The sequence below is a fragment of the Schistocerca serialis genome, chromosome 7 (assembly GCF_023864345.2).
Source record: "Schistocerca serialis cubense isolate TAMUIC-IGC-003099 chromosome 7, iqSchSeri2.2, whole genome shotgun sequence".
In the NCBI taxonomy this organism is placed as follows: Eukaryota; Metazoa; Arthropoda; class Insecta; order Orthoptera; family Acrididae; genus Schistocerca; species Schistocerca serialis.
In genome coordinates, this window is record NC_064644.1 from 574,063,796 (window position 1) to 574,082,639 (window position 18,844).

The window sequence follows — 18,844 nt, forward strand, 5'->3', positions numbered from 1 at the left end:
TTACATTTTCTACTGTCTCACACAGTTGTACTCTCCTAGCTGTGTCAAGACTTTGGAGGAGGTCGTCTGCAATATCGCTGTCACCAGTTTTGCTGTGTTGTTCATTGGCTGTGTGGGAAATTAGGGATGACTTCTCAAGATATTGGTGTTGTGTGCCCTCTGCAATTCAGGGACGCAAAGAAGAGATCCAGGTTGTAATCTTTTCGCCAAGTGGCTGATCTGAAATTTCCCAAATTCTTGGTTTCATAAACCAGATATAAATTTTCATTTTCAGCCCAGTTGTTGAGCACAGTACCACATTCATTGTCACATGCATAGTTCCAATGTCCATGGTGATTATTAAAATCTCCAGCATAAATCAATGGGTGAGCAGTAATTGGCACAACATCCAGTGGCCACGGCACATTTGGTGGCTTTCAAATATTATTTATAATGGTCTCCACCACTTGTATTGAGACATAATGGATCTCATCTTCTGTATTTGTCAAAATGAGGTGAGCATTCTTGATATTGCTCCTTAAATAGGTGTTGACACTGTGATATGCAGCACCCATCAGATCGTAGCCATGGGTCCTACCGCTTTTATGCAGGACTTCCATAGTTGGAGCTTGTGTTTCCTGGATTAGAACTACATCAAAATCATAATATAGAAGGAGTTTAGCTAGGTATTGCTTTTAGCTCGGATAATGCCTTCTATGTTTAAATGGCATATTTGGACTGAAGTATCAAGTCTTTTAATCAGTTTTACATGTACATCTACATTTACATAGATGATCCACAAGCCACTATATGATGCATGGCGGAGGGTACCCTATATAACTACTTGTCATTTCCATTTCTGTTCCACTCGCTAACAGAGCGAGGGAAAAATGACTGTTTATGTGCCCCCATATGGGTCCTAATTTGTCATATCTTATCTTCGCGATTCTTACATCTAATGTATGTTGGCTGCTGTAGACTCGTTCATCAGTCAGCTTCAAATGCCAGTTCTTTAAATTTCCTCAATGGTATTTCTTGAAAGGAACATTGCCTTCTCTCTAGGGATTCCTATTTGAGTCCCTGAAGCACCTCTGTAACACTTAAAGTGTTATTTGAATCTATTGGTGACAAATCTAGCAGCCTACCACTGAATTGCTTCAATGTCATCCTTCAGTCTGACCTGATACAAATCCCAAACACTTGAGTGGTACTCAAAAATAGGTTGCATCAGCATCCTAAAAGTGGTATCCTCTTTGCTAAAATTCTCCCGGTAAACTGAAGTCGACCATTTGCTTTCCCTACCACAGTTCTCACTTAATCATTCCACCTCATATCGCTTTCCACTGCTACACAAAGGTATTTAAATGACTTGACTGTGTCAAGCAGGACACTAGTAATACTGTATATGAATGTTACAGGTTTGATGTTCCTACTTAGCCACATCAACTTACATTTCCCCAATTTAGCGCTAGTTGCCATTCATTACACTACTGGAAATTTTGTCTAAATCATCTTGTATCTTCCTATAGCCACTCAACTTTGCCAACTTACCGTACATGACAGCATCACCAGCAAACAACTGATCATCCTGTGCACCAAATCATTTATGTATTTATGCATGTAGAGAGTGATTCTGAAGATGTCTATTTCTTAAGGTGATGGTAGTGGATGTGCTGACACTGCAAACTTGTTTGGCCTGGATGCTTTGAGTGCTTTTGGTTTTTCCATGTCAGATACTGTCTACCTCATTTCTGATTAGGTCCCTTACCAGTAGTTAGATTCTCTGTATTCTGATTTCCCATCTCTTTTCTTGGGTGGACTAGGTTGTGTCACTAACTTTGCAGTCCACATTACCCAGAACCCACTGGTGTGGCTGTGTTTTTCCATGCACACTTTATTCCATGACTTGGCATGGTCACATAAAAACAGTACTGGACAGGCTGATGATGTTGTGGGTCATACAGCTTATTACATTGAGTGAATGGAAAAATCCAGCTGATCAGCTTCACTTCAGTGACTTCAAAGATTCAGTTTATGCTCAGTCTATCATTGACACCTACCCTTTGCCCTGTGCAGACTAGTTATTGGAGTCACTGGGGCCAGTTTTCTTCCAAAACTGATTTATTTGAAGCCTATTTATAGGTTCTGTTGCATACAGTTCTAAACAGCTCATTGTGGTTAATGCAACTTGGGTTATACCAATCTCAGCACCTCCTGTCTGGTGTGGGTAGTTTTTCAGCATTTTTGGAACAACTAACAATGTCCATTCTGGAGTGCATCAACTATTTTGATGACATCATCATGATGTGTGCCATCCATGGAAGATATTTACTTAACTTGAGCACCTTGTTCACAGTCTTACATACTATAGAGATCAAATGCAATTTGGTCAAGTCACACTTTTTTTAGCCATCCATTGTGTATCTGGGCACTGAGATTTCTCAGAAATGTGTTAAACATTTACATCATCATGTCACTGTGGTCAAAGCTGTGCCTTGCCTTACAGATATCAAAGAACTTCAAGCACTCTTAGGTAAACTTACTTACTATCACAAATTTATTCCATGTACAACCACATTGGCCCATCCCCTCCATAAGTTGCTTCAGAAGAATGCTCCTTTTTCAGTGGATGCTGGCCTGTGAGCACACATCCATGCTTTTGAAATCTGAATTACATTCTGCTCCTTGTTTGGCTATTTTCCATCTCGGCTATTACCTGGTTTTGGCTATGGATGCCTCTCAGTATGGACTCAGGATGATTGTAGCACATCGTGGCAATTGTAGCACGCTGGGGCAATTGTAGCACATTGATATGAGGATGGTTCCCACATTGGGGAAATATTAGCACATTGATATGAGGATGGTTCCAAATGCTTATTCATCAAAAATGCTCAACTCTGCTCAGCAGTGCTGCTCCCAAGTAGAAAGTTTCATGTGTTCGTGTTTGAATCTAAGTTCCACCTCATTACTGACCAGAAGCCCTTGGTTTCATGGTTTAACCATTCTGCTTCATTGCCCCACAAAGTTGCACGTCGCCTCCAGCATTACTCCTTGTTTCTGTCTTGCTAAAACTGTGCAATGCATCTTTGGCTTACCATGCAGCATGCAAACACTGATGTCCTATTCCAACTGCTGGTGGGGCCAGATCCTACTTTTGATCAGGAAGCAGTCCTTCATTTTCACTTAGATGTTAAGGCGCAACATACAGTGAAAGGGTTTTCCAACACAGACTCTTGAAATGCAGCTGCTGTCGCTGCCAGTATAGTTTTGTGTCAAGTTGTTCACCTTGTTTAGTGTAGTTGGCTGTACAAGCCTCCAGAAAGAGGTTCTGATCCTTTGCATAACTAGTTTGCACTCCTTCATTGGCTGGACAGGCATCCTGGCAGCGCTCCTGATCTTTTGTGTAACTATTCTTGCTGTATCCATAATTGGAGAAACAACAAATGACGATTGGTGTGAGTTCCAAAGTCTGTTTATTGCCAACAGTTCCACAATACTAACACAACTTGGTGCTTGATCAAGAGCAGCGACTGGGCTGCAGAGTCCAAGTATGGTAAACAGTCGTAGCACAGTGTAGCGTCGTTCCTGGGTGCGACATTGATGTAGCAAGTAGGTAGCCCAACACGAGACTGCCAAGCATGGCGGCATATGCGGCTATATAGGGTGAATGGCAGAGGCATATGCCTGCCGTAACCAAGTCATGTCCTGTTATGATTGGCGGCGCGGCCTCACGTAACTATCTCTGGGGAGGATGCTGGCCGAGTTTGCCATGACAGTGTGGAGGCATTCAATGTGTGAGGCCCATGCCTGCGTTGTACAGCTGTGCAGAGCTGCGCATAAGCGAGGCGTGCCAGCCGTTGGCTGTATGACATAATGACCGTGGCCACGCAGCTGCAGGTGCCACTGTGTGGGCATTGACTATACCACAATTTTACTCTCCCTCACCATCTTTCAGTATGTGATGGTGTTGTTCCCTTAGCTACAGCTGTCACCCTAAGGTGGGATGTGCTTCAACTCCTACCATTGGGAGGGGATGGGAGGAAGGGGGGGGGGGCACTTGTGTACCAAATTATTGGCCTGTTGGCACGTGTTTTTGCCTGGCATCAATGGTGACATCTACATCACAGCTACATCTACCTGATTACTCTGCAATTCACAATGAAGTGCCTGGTAGAGGGTTCATTGAACCACCGTTAAGCTACTTCTCTACCATTCCACTCTCGAATAACACGTGGGCAAAATGAACACTTAAATATTTCTGTTCAAACTCTGGTTTCTCTTAATTTATTATGACAGCCTGCAGCTGTCATTCATTATTTAAATAATGAAATACTGCACTAGAGACATATTTTTTTCATACTTGGCATGATGTGTTTTGAGAATTTTTTCTATTTGTCAAGTGAAAATATGTACATAAGTATTTTGTGTGGTGTCTGAATATGTGTTATTTTGTGTCTCTTCCACTGTAGTGGTCTTTTTGAGGTTATTGGGTACTATGCCTCCTCAGTTATGTGGAAAACCACACACACACACACACACACACACACACACAAACACACACACACTCTCTCTCTCTCTCTCTCTCTCTCTCTCTCTCTCTCACACTCACAATTTATCTAATATCACGAAATATACATACACAAATACTGCACTTGACAATGAGAATAAATTTTTGAAACGCGTTGTGCTCAGCATGAAAAAAAAAAAAAAAAGAAAAAAAAAATGTAACTGGCACTGTGTTTAAACTAAAAACATTTGAGCAATGCAAAGTGAACGATGATGTCAACTAGCACTACAAGTGGCCAAACACCGAAACACAGTAAATATGGTTTGACAAACATATCATGATGAGCACAACAATGACGAAACTGCATTTGTGCAATAGAGACAGTTTGGAAATGGTTGTTATTGGTCATGATATCTTTAGTCCAATGAACCTAGTTACTGGAACTTCTTGGCAGATTAAAACTGTGTGCCAGGACTAGACTCTATCTCGGGACCTTTGCCTTTCACAGGCAAGTGCTCTACCTGTGAAAAGCAAAGGTCCCAAGTTCGAGTCTCAGTCCTGCACACAGTTTTAATCTGCCAGGAAGTTTCCTATCAGCTTACACTCCACTGCCGAGTGGAAATTTCATTCTGGGAACCTAGTTACTCCCATCATCCCCTACACCGAGTAGAGCTTGACAATGGTGGGAGATACGGCATCAATTGTTCCAAATTTTACACATTTACTGATTCAAATCCATTGTGTAGAGACTTAACCACGTAATATTTGTTAACACTACTGCATGACCAGTGTAATTTTATTCTCCATAAAGATTTTTCATAATGTGTAAATCATGGGGAAATTATAAATATGTTGATGCAAAATCGGGTGCAAATTAACAATATGGACATAGGAAATTTGACAAGAACAATAAAAAATTTCATAAATAGTGGGAAAAAGTTAATTCCAGGAATGTGAAAGCCAGGTTATACTGTAATCTATGATTACTTTGCATGTGGCGATGTACACAAACAAATGATATGTGGAGAATGAGATTTTCACTCTGCAGCAGAGCATACACTGATATGAAACTTTCAGGTAGATTAAAACTGAGTGTCAGACTGAGACTCAAAATTGAGATCTTTGCCTTTCACGAGCAAGTTCTCTTGCTTGTCAAGACAAAGGTCGCAGGTTCGTGTCTTGGTCCAGCACATAGTTTTATTCAGCCACAAAGTCTCTAATGATTGAGCTACCCAAGCATGACTCACAACCCATCCTCACAGCTTTGCTTCCACCAGTATTTCATCTCCTATCTTCAGAAGTTTATAGAAGATATCCTGCAGATCTTGCAAGACTAGCATTATTTGAAGAAAGGATATTGCATGAGAGATTCTGTGAAGTTTGGAAAGTTGGAGATGAGGTACTGTTGAAAATAAAGCTTTGAGGACAGTTCTGAGTTGTGCTCAGGTAGCTTAGCTGGTCGAGCACTTGTAGACAAAGGTCCCAGCTTCGAGTATTGGTCCAGCACATAGTTTTATCCAGCCACAAAGTCTTAAATCGTGTGTGATGCCTGGAAACTGAATTTTTCTACATTTCAATTAAAATTTTGGTAACTATTTATGAAATATGAAATTAACTGTCTAACTGAAATAACAGGTTCAGTTTTAAATATCCAAGTGAAATGTTTATAGAAGCACCATACCATCACAGTTTCAAAGTTCTTAATTGCTGAGTTTCACTGCATGTGTATTATATTCAGTAAGCTACCAACATTTGTGTAACTTCCCATCAGTCTGTCTTGCATTACTACTGAACATTTGTAATTATACTCTCCCATTTCACTTTTCTTGGAAAGTATTATATGTGTATATGTGTAAACTGGTTAGTTTTCTCATATTATTAATTAGGAAGAATGCTAATTCTGTATTGTGTTTCATCGAATGTTTATAGGTACCACAGATCCGGTATGCTACACCTGAGAGACTATTGGAGCGTTTAACTGATCTCAGATTCCTATCCATAGATTTCCTAAACACCTTTTTGCTTACATACAGAGTTTTCACAGATGGGGTAACTGTTCTTGAAGCATTGAAGAAGGTGTTTTATAATTCAGATCCACCTGAGGCACAGACAGCAGTGGGATCAGTGATGTAAGTAGTAGTTTTGTTCTGTCACGTGCAATAAACAGTGAAGTAGTATAAACATTTGTAGAAGACAAAATACTGTGATCAGTTACGCACATTATAAATTCTATATTGTATACCAAACTATAGTTAAAATGCAGTTCTCAGCATAAGTTCTTCATTTTTCTTGCATGGTACTCCAGTTTTTCTCACACTCCCAGCATTTAGGAGAGCAATTGTTTTCTTCAGTTTTAATCTCCAGCAATATGGTTGTTTCAGTTTAGTTTATAGACCATGGTTTTGTTCTATATTATGGCTATGAAACTGTTGTTATTATTTCCAACAAGACACACATTATATTAAAATATGTAGTGTTGTGCAGTCATAAGAGTTTGCCGCTACTAGTTGAGATTCCTGCAGGATAGTGCATACGAATAGTACTTGTAATTCTGGTGACTCCCATGGATCAATAATAATTTGTTTTCTAGTGAGGAGTCACTTCAGTATGTAATATCATGAATCATTAATTAATTGAAATATCCTAAGTAGGCAGCTCTAATGGTGTGCATGTCATAAAATGTTCTCACAAGCTTAGTTGGTTACCTACATAAATACATGAAAAAAAATGCAGCACTCCAACACCCTTTTATTTTAACCTTTACAGCTTACATTTGTATGTTTCACAAAACAGAATACAATATACTGTATTTTGACCACATTATGGTGACAGAAATACGGAGTACAAATTGCAGAAATCTTAATTCCCAGAAAAAATGCAACCAGAAACTATAAAAAGTACTTGATGTGTAAAAAATTTTCATGTATGTTACTGTCAAATAGTTTCCGAATAAGTAGTGTGGTGTCACAAAACTGCGGAAACAAAATTGCACAGGGAGCAAGTACACCATTGTACAAATCATAATAGCTGATGCTGAAATTTTGGTGCTGCAAGACATGTGCCATAAAGGGTATAATGTGCATAAAGTGTGTATCATCTCATGTGCGTAAAAGTAAATCCAAAATTAAAGCTATGATGCTGCAAAAGGGATAATAAATATGGTCTAGGTAAAACACTAAAGAAGGACTGCAAAGTCAAAACTATTGTCATGCTGTTAGAAAAGTTGCATGTGTCAAAATATATGAGGATTATCCACAAAGTAAGTTCTGTTTCTATTTCTATCCGCGGCAGCGCTATGATTGCAGTTCTGAGCATGTGCGGCAGTTACTTTGACTCAAGGAGAACATATGTTTGCCATTTTCAGATCTCTGCAACTGACGTGTGCTTTTTAGTGCTTCTTTATAATGTCAGCCGTAATTCAAAATGCCACCGCTTGTGAAATAAGATCTGTCATTCGTTTTCTAAATGCAAAGAAAGTTAAATCAATGGAAATTCATCAGCAAATCTGCTGAGGCGTATGGACAAAATACTATGAGTGATTCAATGGTTAGAAAGTGGGTCAGACTGTTCAATGAAGGACGTGATCAAGTGCACGATTAAGAATGAAGTGGATGCCTGTCTGTGGTTACTGATGAACTGGTTCACACAATTGAAGAGAAGATCATGCACAACCACAAGTTTACACTTAGTGCCCCTGCTATGGAAGCTCCACAAATCTCACAATCACTAATTAATGAAATTGTTACTGAAAGACTGAAATTTTGAAAACTTTGCTCATTTTTGGTACCCAAAGTTCTTTCAGAAAAAGGATGAGCAGTGCACTTCAGTTTTTGACATGCTACAAGGAGGAAGGCGATGGTTTTTATATGACACCCCTGAAACAAAAAGGCAATCAATGGAATGGAGGCACACTTCATCCCCAATGAAGGCTAAACCTAAGCAACTCTTGACACCTTGAAAAGTCATGTTCACCATTTTTTGGGACATCAAAGGCATTTTGCTGATTGATTTCTCACCATGAGGCCAAACAATCAATGCACATGGTTACTGCGAGACCATTAAGAAATTGCACCACGCAATACAGAACAGACGCCGAGGATTACTGTCAAAAGGTGTTGTTTTTTTTCCAAGATAATGCCTGACCTCACATGGTGAATGTGACCAAACAATTCTTATGGGAATTTCACTGGAATGTACTTGATCACCCTCCACACAGCCTGGATCTCACTTCTAGCATCTTTCATCTCTTCTTACACCTAAAATCCGTCCTTGGTGGTCAACATTTCAATGATGATGACGAGTTGAAAGAACGTGTTACCACATGGTTGAATACACAGGCAGAAACCTTATATGAAGAAGGCATACAAAAACTTGTGCCATGCTATGACAAGTGCCTACAAAATTTCAGAAGCTATGTAGAAAAGTAGTTTAGCAGCTGTAGATTTCTGTACAATAAATATTTTTCTGTAGCTGTACACATTTGTTGTAAATAACCAAACGAAACTTATTTTGTGGACATACCTTGTAAATATGGCAAACTCATGAAACAAAATAATGAATGTGATAAGAAAAGCTATAGTGAACTATTTTTAGATATTGACACTAGGACTTAAGGAAAAATGCTGGAAAACTGCTAAAAATGATATTCTAAGTGTAAAATGTAAGACAAAATTTCACTTTCAATGTGCAGGGGTAGACTCCTCACTGAAATGAAACAACAACCTTACAAAGTACTATTATATTAAATAGGTCCACAAGTATCCTGTCAACAAACAGACTTGAAGTACTTGGTGACATCATTAATGATGGTGCTTTTGTACATCATACTGAAAATACTCAAATCCTGTGTGCTGCAGTAACACTTCTCAGAAAGACTATTGCTTCTAAAACTCAAAGTGAACATATTCAGATTCTTTGTCTTGCTGTTCCTCAAAATATCCACCAATATGATTTGGACTGTAGTGGCCTGAGGAAGCGTGTGATTCTTGCCAATAATCACAACAGTCAAAGCTGGTGCACCCCTATCGCAAATAAGAAAGCATGTTGGTGTGGAAGAAAATGGTAATTTGATGTTTGAGGATTTCATTGGTCTATTTGGCAGCTCAAATGACATGTATAAGAATAAAACATCAGTAGCCTGCCAAGAACTAAAAAACTAACAGCTTATGTGGTCTAGCGCAGACAAAAGTTGTCTCTGTAAACATTCTGCACTGGTATGACTTGGTGATGTGTAAACCAGAAAATCAGTGCTACAAATCAACAGCTCTTGAGTAGAGGCAAATGGTTTATAAACATAAAAACTCTGGATATCATTGGCATTGGTCAAAGATTTAGTACCACACGTAGTCTTCATTTGAATGGCCTTGGAAAAAAAGTTTGTAAAACAAAAACTAGTCATAACAATCCTTGGAATTCTTTTATATCACACACAAGGCTACTACAAAAAGAGAAACTAATTTTTAAATCACAGCAGTCAAAGCAGGTGCACCCCTATCGCAAATAAGAAAGCACGTTCGTGTGGAGGAAAATGGTAATCTGCTGTTTAAGGATTTCATTGGTCTATTTGGCAGCTCAGATGACATGACCACATTAACATATTCCAGTAAAAGTTAACACTTGGAGAAGAATTTTTTGGCTAAGGAGAAGAGAAAGTTTCAGAGTAAATGTTGTACATTTTGATAATGATTTAGCTCATGTCAGTGTAACATTAATGAATCTGTCAGAAATAAAATACATAATCTGCATTGCATAAAAATATTTCATTGAAATATAAGAAATCTTTTAAATAAAAAAGAACAGCTGCTGCTTTTTCTTCAAGAGACAGTTGGATCAGATGAAACTGTTGCTTATGTGCTCTGGTTAACTGGACAATATCTACAAGCTACAGAAATTAATCAGATACATTTGAATAGCTATAAAAGTGGTTCTTACTAATGCAGGATCTGCGTAAGACGTGGGTATGGCAATTTACAGGCACAATACTCTTAGGCACAAGTCATAGATGTAAATCAGTAGTGTATTGAACAGCAAACTGAATGCTGTGTCGTCAGATAAGAACTAGAAACTCAGTAGTCTACAGGGCACCTATGGGGAACACTCAGAAGTTCCTTTCTTGGCTAGAATCAGTTCTTACAAAACTTTATAAGAATAGCAGTAAGATAATAGTATGTGGTGATTGTGACATTAATTTCCTTTCAAATAATAACAGTCATAAACAGCTAGAATCATTATTGTCTGTTTTCAAACTACTCTCAATTATGTAGTTCCCAACAAGAGTGTAAGGGCACAGCAAATATCAATGACTGATAATTTGTTCCTTGACCACACAGATTACAGTTTAATAAAAACACAGGCTGTAATAAATCATCTGTCTGATCGTGATGGTCAAATGACAACTTTAAAACCTGCCAGTAGAAAAATGCTAAACGGTCGTACTAAGTAAAAAATGTTAGAACAATAAATACTGAATCTGCTACTTTGTTTAGAACTAGTTTACATCAGGAACAATGGGAGGTAGTTTACGAGGCAGGCACATAAAATGACAAATTCAGTTAACTAACGAAACAAACACTGTTTTAGTGTTTGTTTGGTTAATTTACAATGTTTAATCAAGAACCCATACTTGATTCAATTACATGAAATTCAGTTCATTCCTGAACTTATTTCTCAAACATTTTGAAGCCTGTTTCCCCCAAAGACTGATTAAAATCAAACAAGTGTGTAGTGGAAAGAAAGAGTGGTTAACAATTGATATTAAAATATCATGTGCCAAAAAGAGGGAGCTGTATATAGAACAGAGGACTAGCACAACATAGCAGTGGAATTGCATTACAAAAAATACTAAAAATGTGAACTGCTATGTCATAAAACAAAAACAAAAATTAATTAATTAAATTGTTATTTGACTTTCAGCTTTGACAAAGATGAGACAGGTACTGCATTAAACAACTCTCTTTTGAATTTTTGTGCCTAGATGCATACAGTCCAAATTTTTACCTGTCTAATACAAACAATCTGTGAAAAAACTTGACTGTAGATGAATGTATTTTCTTCATGGCTGCTGTAACGAGAGAATGAGTTAGGTACAGGATGAGTTGGCAGTCAGAGGTTTATGCTTCTCCAGTTCTCAGAGAATGCCTGGCAAAGTCAGAGAAAACTGCTACAACTCGGGATGAAGGCACCGCCTCCCTTAGCAGCTACAATATTCACAGTTGCCGTAAGATTTTCTCTTCTGGAAACACTTTCAGAATGATAAGGTTGAATAACAGTGGCAGTATGATATCTTCTGACTAACAGCTGATGCCGAAATATTGCACGTCGTTCGGACCATGATAGTAGCAGCAGATTCACCCAGTATTGTTAATTTGTGCAGAAATCACTATCTACTGTATTGCTAAACACACAAATAGTTTTTATGAAGGTCCAAGGATCCATCATTGAATAAAGGTTCGTAAATGGTATTTACCTTCTTTTTTCCACAAATTCAATTTTTATTCTTGATAATCGGTATTACATGTCGACTTCTGCACTTCAGATTACCTCTATATTCAAAACTTATATCCAGCAATTACCAGAAAACATAGATACTTCTCTTTTTTTTCTGCAAAGAGCATTGTCGTCAGAGCAAAGAGCATTGTCCTAAAAAATTATGGTAGCACATCATCTCTGGTACTTGCATATGGATTATTACAATCATATTACATTTCATAGGGACATTACATGGCTCCTCTTGGTCACAAATTTCTTTTTAATTTACAAAAATATTTTGTGTGACCACATAGAAATTAAATCATTAGGTTTCTTGGCAACTCTCACTACCGGCTGGCATAAATAATCATACTAAATTTCTCGGGCATGGTTGGCGGAGGATACCCAAGATCAGAACTCCCCAATGGGCCTCACCAGACTGGTTGTAATTAGCATATTTAGCAAAACAGTGGAATTTTGAATCAAAGATGTTGGTTTTCAGCATGAATAAAAAAAAAAAAAAAATACAGAAAATCATTTAAATGTTTGCAGAACAGTTTAGAATCTTTGAAAATGGAGTTATTCACACAACGCAAGATTATGGATATTATGTTGGCAATGCGGTGAGAATGGTTGGTTGGTTGGTTGGTTGGTTTGGGGTAGACCAGACAGTGTGGTCATCGGTCTCATCGGATTAGGGAAGGATGGGGAAGGAAGTCGGCCGTGCCCTTTCGGAGGAACCATCCCAGCATTTGCCTGGAGTGATTTAGGGAAATCACGGAAAACCTAAATCAGGAGGCCGGACGCGGGATTGAACTGTCGTCCTTCCGAATGCGAGTCCAGTGTCTAACCACTGCGCCACCTCGCTCAGTGCGGTGAGAATGGTACGACCTTGACAGTGCGATGCTGATGGTACAGCAGGATGGTGAGAAGGTGCAAGACATCAGGGTGGAATGGTGGTGGTCGGTGGTGATGGCTGGTCAGTTGGTTAGATACGAAGCTGTTAGTGAAGGACTGGAGGCTGGTATGGAACTGCTAAGGCCTCACAGGACCAGGATAGAAGTTCTTACGACATGCAACAAGGTACAAAAGAATGAGCAAGGACAAAAAGTCAAACTACAGTGCCTATCTGAATTCAACTCTACCCAACTCGCTCCTGTGTATAAACAGTCCACTTTGGTTCATGTTTGTACTTGCACTCAGAATGACCAGCAATAAAAAAAAAGGTCACAGCATGGTGAAAACAATGAACACTTCACAACACCAGATACGTTGTCCAGAGTATCCACAATTACATTCAAAAATGACACTAGAAATCTTAAGAGAAGATTGGTGTAAACAGTCACATATGTACTAGCGGTTGAGCTGGATGGATCTCTGTCTTTGCATAGTAACACTAGTATGCCTAACACCGCAAAAACAACACTGTCAATTGGCAACACTTCCTTTGAAGTTTCATTGTCAGTCAGGACACAGGCTGCTGCGTGTGTGTGTGTGTGTGTGTGTGTGTGTGTGTGTGTGTGTGTGTGTGTGCACTTATAACCTTAGCAAAAAAAAAAAAAAAAACTAGTCTAATAAAGGACAAAAGAACAGGAAAAGGGATAGGATACTCTATTCAGACGAAAGAGTCCACAAAACTCACTTAACACTGAGACACAAAATCAGAAACTTGCAGAAAAAGTAACCATAACTAAACCACATAGTTATATCCCTACATCTGGATTGTAAGTTCACTCGTTTTAGAACACCACTTCATGGCACACAATGGTGGCATATTATCAACACCTGGCATAGGAAACAAATTACATAACTACTACACACATCAAAAAAGTTTTGCATCACATTGGTTCTGAGAGTTCCGAAACATGTATAGATAATTGGAATAGAGATCAACATAAACATCATTTCCGCCCTTTTTATTACTCATGAAAATCACACATTACATGTTGTACCACCATGCAGTGAGACCTTCAAAGGAGGTGGTCCAGATTGTTGTACACACCGGTACCTCTAATACCCAGTAGAACATCTTCTTGGATTGATGCATTCTTGTATTCACTGTGGCATACTAGCCACAAGTTCATCAAGGCACTGTTGGTCCAAATTGTCCCACTCCTTAACGATTATTTGGCACAGATCCCTCAGAGTGTGGTTGGTGGGTCATGTCATCCACAAACAGCCCTTTTCAATCTATCCAAGGCATGTTTGATAGGGTTCATGTCTGTAGAACATGCTAGCCGTTCTAGGCTAGCGATATTATTATCCTGAAGGAAGTCATTCACAAGAAGTGCACGACGGGGGTGTGAATTGTCGTCCATGAAGACGAATGCCTCGTCAATATGCTCCCAATAAGGTTGCACTATCGGTTGGAGGATGGCATTCCCATATCATACAGCCATTACGTCATCTTCTGTGACCACCAGCAGCATATATTGGCCCCACAGAATGCCACCCCAAAACAGCAGGGAACCTCCACCTTGCTGCACTCGTTGGACAGGGTGTCTAAGGCATTCAGCCTGACTGGGTTGCCTCCAAACATGTCTCCAACAATTGTCTGGTTGAAGGCATATGCGACACTCATTGGTGAAGAGAATGTGATGCCAATCCTGATGGGTCCATTCAGCATGTTGTTGGGCGCATCTGTACCATACTGCATAGTGTCGTGGTTGCAAAGATGGACCTCGCCATGGACATTGGGAGTGAAGTTGCACATCATGCTTCGTATTGTGCAAAGTTTGAGTCTCAACACGACGTCCTGTAGCTACACAGAAAGCATTATTCAACATGATGGCGTTGCTGTCAGGGTTCATCCACTGCAAGAGTAGCCCTTGGGCTTCTGAGTGAGGCATGTCATCGATAGTTCCTGTCTCTCTCTATCTCCTCCATGTCCAAACAAAATCCCTTTTGGTTCACTTTCCAATGTCTGGACACTACCTTTGTTGAGAGCCCATCCTGGCACAAAGTAACAATGCAGATGCGATCGAATCACGGTATTGACCATCTAGGCATGGTTGAACTACAGACAACATGAGCCATATACCACCTTCCTGGTGGAATGATTGGAACTGATCGGCTGTTGGACCCTCTCCATGCAATAGGCACTGCCCATGGATGGTTCTTTACGTCTTTGGGCCATTTTAGTGACATCTCCGAACATTCAGAGGGACTGTGTCTGTGATACAATATCCACAGTCAACATCTATCTTCAGGAGTTCTGGGAACTGGGATGATGCAAAACTTTTTTTGATGTGTGTATTTACAGATCATATAGTTACACAGATCATGGCATACATATAAAAAGAAATACACAGAATTATTTATAGAACATTTTTAAATCCTTATGGGCCGGCCGGTGTGGCTGTGCGGTTCTAGGCGCTTCAGTCTGGAACCACAAGACCGCTACGGTCGCAGGTTCGAATCCTGCCTCGGGCATGGATATGTGTGATGTCCTTAGGTTAGTTAGGTTTAAGTAGTTCTAAGTTCTAGGGGACTGATGACCTCAGATGTTAAGTCCCATAGTGCTCAGAGCCATTTGAACTAATCCTTATGAGGGCACACACTTTATATTCAATGCCTTTGAGTATGCCAACAGATATGCACCTGGATGTGGCAGTTTTATAACAACATATGGTCCATGGTACATTCTTTGCCACTTCTTGGTCCACTTCTCCAGAAGTGAAGATCTTGAATGAGAACTCAATATTACCAAATCTCCAACATAATAATATTGTTTTCTCTCTAATCCTTTGTCGTGACTCTTCTTTCTAATAAGGACTTTCTCTTTCATGTTGAGGTAAGCATCATGAATTTTTTCTTCCCACAAGATCATATTTCAGAGTATCGTCAGTAATGCTTGCACCCGCTCATTATTTTCTTCAGTATTTAGGAGTAATTCTTCTGGAGTATAGCCAGTAGTTGTATGCGGCATGTTATTTATGATTATAGTGAAGTCTTGCAACAGATCAATCCATTTGGTTTGCTTCGTTGAGCAGTAGGTTCTCATAAAATGATTTAACTCTCTAAATACACATTCAATGGGACTTGCTCTGGGATTGTAACATGACATATTGACATTTGTAATATTTGTTTCCTGTAAAGCCTTCTTCCAAGTATAACACGTGAAAATCATTGCATTGTGTGTCAGAATTGTTCTTGGCTTCCCAACAGATGGAATAAAATAAGAAAACAATTTCTTGATAATGAATTTGCTGGTGGGTAATCAGATTGGGCACAGCATTACATACTTAGAAAACATATCCAAAAATCATGTATTTATTACCTCCTCTTGCCCTCGACACTGGCCCACAGATGTCTACAGAGACCAGATCTAAGAGCTTATGTGGAATGATTGAGTGCATCTCATCTTGTGTACCTTAGTTACATGGCTTAGTCAGCTGAAAAACGTTGCATTTCTTCATAACAGTAGCTACCTATTTTGCTTGTACATTTAAGTACGCCAAAATGTTCCCAAACATAGTCAGTGTGCAGTATGAGCCTTTCCATGTAATCTGGTATACATACACACCACTTACCTGAAGTATCAGACCTTCTGTATAATAAAACATTATCAACTACTTTGAAAAATCTTTGGAGCTGCCCTTGGTCTGGCTGACTCAGTTCATTCAAAATTATAGACCAACGACCATCTCCTTGCTGGAGGAGAGATGGTTACTACGCATGTATAAATAATATCTCCTGGATTCCAAATCTTTTATCAGCAAGATCCTATGTTGCTTCTCCTCATCTTCCACAGTGCTAATGTTCTCCAAACCTTCAGGTAGTCTGGTTATGTTGTCCCTTTATGTATACAACTCTGAAATTATATTCATGTAAAGCCAAGGTCCAGTGTGATAGACGGGCATGAAGTAGCTTGCATTGTTGCAAGAATGTGAGAGATTGATGATCACAGTACGTTGTAGTGTGTGCTCCAAAAAAGTAATAGTGGAATTTTCAAAATGCCCACTCAACTGCCAAAGCTTCCAATTCTTTGGTTGTATAGGAGCACTCGCAATATAGTAACACACTACTTGCATAAGCTATGGGACAGAATGTTGGCTGATTATTCATTTCCTTGATTTGAAACAAACAGCAACCTAAACCAACACTCGATGATTCAATCATCAAACCAAACTCCAAAGTCATATCTGGGTGGTGAAACAATTTTGCATCTGCAAGTGTTTCATTGATAAGCTGGAATGCAACTTCACAGTCATTTGTCCACATCCACGGTACATTTTTTTGTAGAAGCTGGTGTAAGGGCTCTGCATTCATCACCTGTTTGTTTAAAAATCTTCTATAGAAGCTCATCATTACTATGAATGATCTTAACTGCTTCGTGTTTGATGGTGTGGGAAAATTCCTGATGGCACTCACCTTTGCTGAATCTGGCATTATTCCCATATTGTCTATTATATGCATAAGGAAATGGATTCATTCAAGTGAAAAATGAGATTTTTGCAGGTTAGCTGTCACATCTGCTTTACTAAATGCATTTATGACTCTGGCCAAGAGGTTAATGTGTTCTTCCCAATAATATGTAGCAAAGACAATATCATTGACAAAAAAACGTAAGTTGACTACGCAGTTCAGGTCCTAAAACAGCATCCAGTGCCTGGATAAACACACCAGAGCTAACATTTAAGCCGAATGGAAGAACCTTAAAATGATAGCTTCTCCCTGCATAAACAAATGCTGTGTACTTCCTCGATTCAGGACTCAGCATTGTCTGCCAGTAAGAAAATCTGAGATCACAAGTTGAAAAGAATTTCATGCCATGAAACTTCTGTATAATCTCATCAATATTTTCTGGATGATTGTGGATGTGTCCCTCTGGTTTAGGGACAACCAATAAAGGACTACAGTATTGTCTTGTGGATGGCTCAATCAACTTCCAACCCAACATTCATTGCAATTCTTCATCGACAGATTGTCATAGTCACCAAGGTACAGGATAAAAACTTTGGTACAATTCTGAATTACACACATAGCCTTTCACTATAACCGGTTTTTCACCAAAGACATTGATATTCTGCTGCAGTAAGTCTGCCAATTGTTTTCGCTGCCGATCGTCCAAACAGTTAGATTCAGAAGCCTTTTGAGAAATAAAATCAGTTAATGTCCATACTTGATAAACCTCTTCTGCATTTGATCTCCGATTCTTCTTGAAACACCTTACAAGATTAATAGTTGAACCCCGACAATATCCTCTGTGGCTACAGTCTTCTCTGATCAGCTCCACACACACACACACACACACACACACACACACACATTCTCATCATCAATCTTAAAAGAGGCACAGACTGCAGAGAAGTTGAATTTTATGTCCTTTTCCTGATTACTCTCAATACCCAAAATACAGTCCTCTGTTAATTTATTTATTACAAGGAACATGCATAAAGTTGTTACATTTCTATTCTTAATTCAATAAGAGTCTGTATCTTTACCTTGTGTGCCCTTGTACCGACTGCACCTATAACTTCACAATTACACACAGGAAAGACTGGTAGTTTCCGCTCATCTACTAGTCCCTCTCCATCATTGCATTGGAACATATCAACTCTGTTGCCAGAGCCCCTTACATCACAACCGACCACTTCTCCGGGGCATGATCCAGTTGTCTTTATTTTAACGGATGGGTTCTAGGTTCATTAATGACATCCGTAATCACTGGTGGTTGCTCTCTCCAGTCATTTATATTCAGTGATTGCTGGTTAATATTTTGTGGTTGCCAATTCAGATTATTTCTGTGGAATTGCTGATTATTCTGACTATGTAGGTTGTGGTTATTTTGATTTGCTGTTTGCATCAGGTTGAATCTTCACTCTTTAGGTTTATTTTTCACCCAGTGAGGTTGTAAATGCACTGCACTGGCATACAATCTTTGGCCAC

The 18,844-nt window shown here is 39.2% G+C and overlaps 1 protein-coding gene across 1 annotated transcript in view; it reads left to right on the forward strand.

Moving 5' to 3' along the window:
* LOC126413258 (ras-specific guanine nucleotide-releasing factor 2-like) overlaps positions 1 to 18,844 on the forward strand; it is a 1,992,910-nt gene that overhangs the window by 1,371,253 nt on the left and 602,813 nt on the right. The window contains 1 exon segment of the mRNA XM_050083160.1: positions 6,416 to 6,615. Within this exon segment, the coding sequence (XP_049939117.1) occupies positions 6,416 to 6,615 (200 nt within the window).